General features: G+C 51.2%; 1 protein-coding gene across 1 annotated transcript; it reads right to left on the minus strand.

The window, feature by feature from the left end:
* Nucleotides 1-894: 894 nt before the first annotated feature.
* On the minus strand, nt 895-2,268 carry LOC125126709 (beta-secretase 2-like). Its single transcript, XM_047779112.1, is given in 1 exon segment — nt 895-2,268. A coding segment is annotated over 1 exon segment (1,359 nt). The 5' UTR covers nt 2,254-2,268.
* Nucleotides 2,269-4,994: the final 2,726 nt, after the last annotated feature.

Raw genomic sequence — 4,994 nt, forward strand, 5'->3', positions numbered from 1 at the left:
GGTGACAGAGCGTCTCCGGGGTGATGTGGGGTTCAGCACCTGTTACGTCTCACTTGCTGGGAAGAGGATTCTTTGATGTGAGGGCAAGGCTGGAACCAGGCTGCCTGTACCCCCACTCAGGCACAGGACTTGGGCAAAGTCTCAACAGAGGTAGTTTTTACTTTTATAACCACAATACTATGGAAGTATTGTGTACAAGAGGAGGCTTCCTTCTCACTCAAAGGCCTTCCATCTTCAGAAGAGGCTGGTGAAGACTTGAGTGGATTCCAGCTCCTGTTCAGAGCACAGAGACACCCAGAAAAGGGGCCTGCTGCTCTTTTGCTGACTCAGAAGGGGGCAGGAAGGTTATGTCATTAGGCCCCAGACTTCTTCCTCCGCCATCATATCGCAAGCCTTCTTACACCACTCTGACCCAGGCTGAGGCCTGGTACAAAATACCCTTAAATGCAATTAAGACCAAAAAGCTTCCCATTAGCAAAGAAGAATTATAAACCATAGGCACTTATTTCTCCAGAGATGGGAGGAAGAAGAGAACTAGCCAAGGCTTATGAGTTTTGGGGGAGTTTTTTTGGTAGCACACCTAGCTAGTTTGGCATAACCAGCTACAGAGAGCCTGAAACCCAATTCACTGTTTTGATTAAGAATGAGGTGCTTTTATTATTGTTGTTGTTGTTGTTGTTGTTGTTGTTGTTACCATTTTCCCTGGAAATAGGGGAGAAGAAGGTAGCTTTAAAATCAAGAATCAAAATACAGTGCATTTGGAAGGCATCAGGAGCGGGACAGAGATTTAAGACTAAGGGACATAGAAAGAAACCTTGCCTTCTAACCCCTGCCTGCTGCACTTGAATTTAATTGTCTAGGAGTTCAAGGTCGCTGGAGTTCAGGCTTTTCTCTTCATTTCCAGCAACGCTGGACAAGAGAGGACTCCTCATTGACAACCTCAGGGTCCTGGGGAAGATGCCGACACTGGAGTGGAAGTAGCAGCAGGATGATTAAGAAGGATGATTCCACACATACACTCATGAGAGTATATGAGACAATCCACAAAATGGGCTCATTCATAGGCAGGGCTGGGACGCAATTACTGGCTATGTCTTCTGTTAAGAAAGGCCCAGAAACTTCTGACACCAGAGCACCTGCAATTTCTGCACAGGGGCTGGCTGTGAAGCCCACCCTCTTCCGAGCTCTATCCAAGACCGCGTAGAAGCCCGCCATCACGGTAGCACCAAGCACCAGTACGTTTGTGGAAGGTGAAATGCTGAACTGGTAACACTCATAATTCAGGCCAGCCCCCATCATGGGCTGGATGTAAAGCTGAGGCAGGATAGTTATGCAGAATGATCTGCTGGAGTTCTCTCTCAGGTAGATGGGAATCTTAGGGAAATAAGACCAAGGTGTTTCAGTATTCGTCCAGCAGGCCAGCTGGGACCTAGTCCAGAAACCGTCAGAGAATTCTGGAATCTCTCTGCAATCCAGATTAAGGCTCTGGGCTCCGATTTCCAATTTCAGTATTCCTATCTGATAGCACCACTCCTCCTTAATAGGGGTATACCAGATGTCTCCTTTGTACAAAGTTGGTTCTTTTCCACCCAGGACAAGACTACCTCCATTGGTACCAGTTCCAGCTACTGGCAATCCAGTCCCACACATCTACACGGAGAACACATTGGGAATTTTTGCTTGTGCCACGAGGGAGTCAAAGAATGTCTCCAGAGAACTTGATGGCTTGGCCAGGGTAGCATAAGCCAGTCCAAGTGTCCCATTCCACTTAATCCCAGGTAAAAAGAAATTCTCTGGCTCAAAGAGAGTGGCAATGTTGACAAGAAAAGAACTACTGAAGTCCTTGGGGACGGTAACAAGGTCCCCCCCAGTGAGGCCAGTCCAGTTCCCCTGTGTGTACTTCATGGTGACATCAAAGCCCTTGGGTTGGTAGGAGCTGGACCTCTCCACATCAAAGTAAGAGTCGATGTAGGAATGCAGGGCACCGGCCACGGCAAGGTTACTGCTTCCATTGTCAACAAGTATCTGCAGCTTCTGCTGAGGGGTCCCGCTCAGCATCTCCAGGTCGTAGTCTCAGCCAGAGTTCCCCTGCAGGTTATCCACCATGGCCAAGAAGTTGGCAGCTCCCCTGGCAGGCTCCAGGGTGAGTGCCAGGCTGTTGGTGTAGGGTTCAGCTGGGGGTCTGGGCCCAGGGGTGGGCACATCCCCGCAGCTGGCAGCAGAGGCCACCCGGAGAGGCAGCGTGAAGGGCATGGAGGGCCTGCACCGGGCCTGCACCAGGAGCCACTGGGCCAACAGCAGCAGCAGCAGCGCCCTAACCACCATGCAACAGGGGCTCAGCGACTCAGTGGCATGCAGGGCTGTGGGGCAGGGCTGAGCATGCAGCGGGGCCGGTGGCCCACATGTTTGTTTGTTTGTTTTTCTGGCCACCCCGTGCAGCAGCTTGATGTGGGATCTCGGTTCCCAGACCAGGGACTGAACCCAGGCTGCAGCAGTGAAACTGCTGAGTCCTAACCACCAGACTACCCGGGAGCTCCCCTACATGTTTACTTTTTAAAAGTCACCTTCTCCACCAAACTAAGAATTCCATCAAAAAGGGACCAGGTCCCTACATCATTCTGAGCCAAGGCTGTGCACACAGTTCAGCACCTCCCACACTTATAAACCACTGTTGAATAAGATGTATTCAATTTTTTTTTAATGTTAACAAAACAAAGAAGTAAGTAGCCGTCGTGTTCTCAACAGCCTTAATTTTCTGATGAGGAGCTCAGCCTGGCCCCTCTGGAGGGTGAGGACCTCGTCAGATGGTTTCCATCCTCAGGTGGCACCATCGGAACAGCATTTCAGACTAATTACTCAGGAGGACAGACTCAACCGCGGGGGAAAAGAAGCAAAATCTGTTCCAACAGAGCCGGGAAGAAAAGACGAAGCTCCCAGAGCAGGTGGCATTAAGGAGAAAAGACAGTGTGGAGAAATGACAGCATCTTCAAGGTCAGAAAGCCTAGCTGCCACACAGCAGGAGGTGAGAGGCAGGAAGGGCAGGGTGAACCCCATTCTGGTGGCTTCACCACCTGCCTGGGGCGGACCATCACCCAACAGGGAACAGAGGCGCACGATGAGCTGGGGGCGGGGCCTGTAAGTGGTCACGGTACGAGTTGAGCAAGAGGTGCGTCAGCCACCTGCACAGAGACGGGCAGGCCATGAGGGACGAGCCCAGGCTGTAAAGACACTCAGTGTGACCACCACGGAGGCCACGAAAGCTCAGGAAGGACTGGCGGAGCACCGGGCAAGGGAGCCGAGGGTGGGAATCTGGGGATAAGCCATGAGAACGGGCAAAGAGGAGGAAGATGCCAAGACGGAGACACGGAAACCAGTGTAGGAAGAAAGACAGAAGAAAGCTGTCCCAAAACACCAGGAAAAGAGGCCTTTCTGGGAGAAGCGCAAAGGTGAACTGGCCCCCGCAGTGCTGCGGAGGGAGGGCAAGGCCTGGACACCATCCCCTGCAGTGCTCTGTGGGGACGGCCCACTGAGCTTTATTAGGACATATTTAGGCAGGTGGTGAGAAAAAAGTGACTACAAGCAGTGAATTAAAATGTGAATGGGTAAACTGATACTTGAACCGGAATGCTCACAGAGGCGCTATTTGCTAAAGCCAAGTGTCCGTTAACATACGATGGAGAGTCGGAATGTGGGGATACCTACAGGCATTCCTCGGAGATGCTGCAGGTTCAGTTCTAGGCCATTCAAATAAAGCAGATGTCTCAACAAGATGAGCCATATGGATGTTCTGGTTTCCTAGTGCATTTAAAAAATTATTTTAGGAGTTCCCATCATGGCACAACGGAAACAAATCCGACTAGGAACCATAAGGTTGAGGGTTCGATCCCTGGCCTTGCTCAGTGAGTTAAGGATCCAGCATTGCCGTGAGCTGTGGTACAGGTTGCAGATGTGGCTCAGATCTGGCGATGCTGTGGCTCTGGCGTAGGCTGGCGGCTACAGCTCCAATTGGACCCCTAGCCTGCGAACCTCCATATGCTGTGGGTGCATCCCTAAAAAGACAAAAAAAAAAAAGAGTACATTTAACCCTGTGAAAAAAAATAAAAATAAGAATTATTGAGAATTGCAGATTAAGATGGCAGAATAGAAGGACTGGAGCTCAACTTCTCTCCTAAAAACAACAAAATTCACAACTAAAGACTGAGCACTCTTCACCCAAATGGACCAGAAACCTTAGAAAAGATATCCTACTCCAGAAGAAAAAGAGGAGGACACATCAAGAGGTAAGAGGGGTGATTTCACGATATAAACAACCCCATATCTCCCAGGTGGGAAACTCCACAGACCGGAAACTAACTGGTTCACAGAGACTCACCTACAGGAGTGAGAGTTCTGAGCCACATCAAACTCTCACGTGTGGGGATCTGGCACGAGGAGAAAGAGCCCCTGGAGCATCTGGCATTGAAGGCCAGTGGGGCTTGGGCGCAGGAGCGCCACGGGACTGGGGGAAACAGAGACCCCATTCTTAAAAGGCACACACAGACTTTCATGTGCACTGAGTCCCAGGGCAAAGCAAATTCTCCATGGGAATCTGGGTCAAACCTGACTGCACTTCTTGGAGGACATCCTGGGAAAACAGGGGTGAACGTGGCTTGTCGTGAGGGAAGGACACTGAAAGCAAAGCTCTCGGGAATACTCAGCAACTGTGCCTTTCTCTGGAGCGGGGCATTTTGGGAAAATCTGGCCCCACCCGACCCGGTCAGCTGCTGAGAGGCCCCAGGGCAAACAACAACCCAGGTGGGATCACAGCCCCGCCCCTCAGTAAACAGGCCACCTAAAGACCCCTCAGGCACACAGCGGCCTCTAATCCCATCCAGAGAGGAAGCCCCACCCACCAGAGGGATTAGAATCGGCTCCACCTACCAGGGGGCAGACATCCGCCCCTCCCATCAGGAAGCCTACAGCAAGACCCCCATACCGACTTCAGCCACAAGAGG

This window comes from Phacochoerus africanus, chromosome 5 (assembly GCF_016906955.1).
Source record: "Phacochoerus africanus isolate WHEZ1 chromosome 5, ROS_Pafr_v1, whole genome shotgun sequence".
Lineage (NCBI taxonomy): Eukaryota > Metazoa > Chordata > Mammalia > Artiodactyla > Suidae > Phacochoerus > Phacochoerus africanus.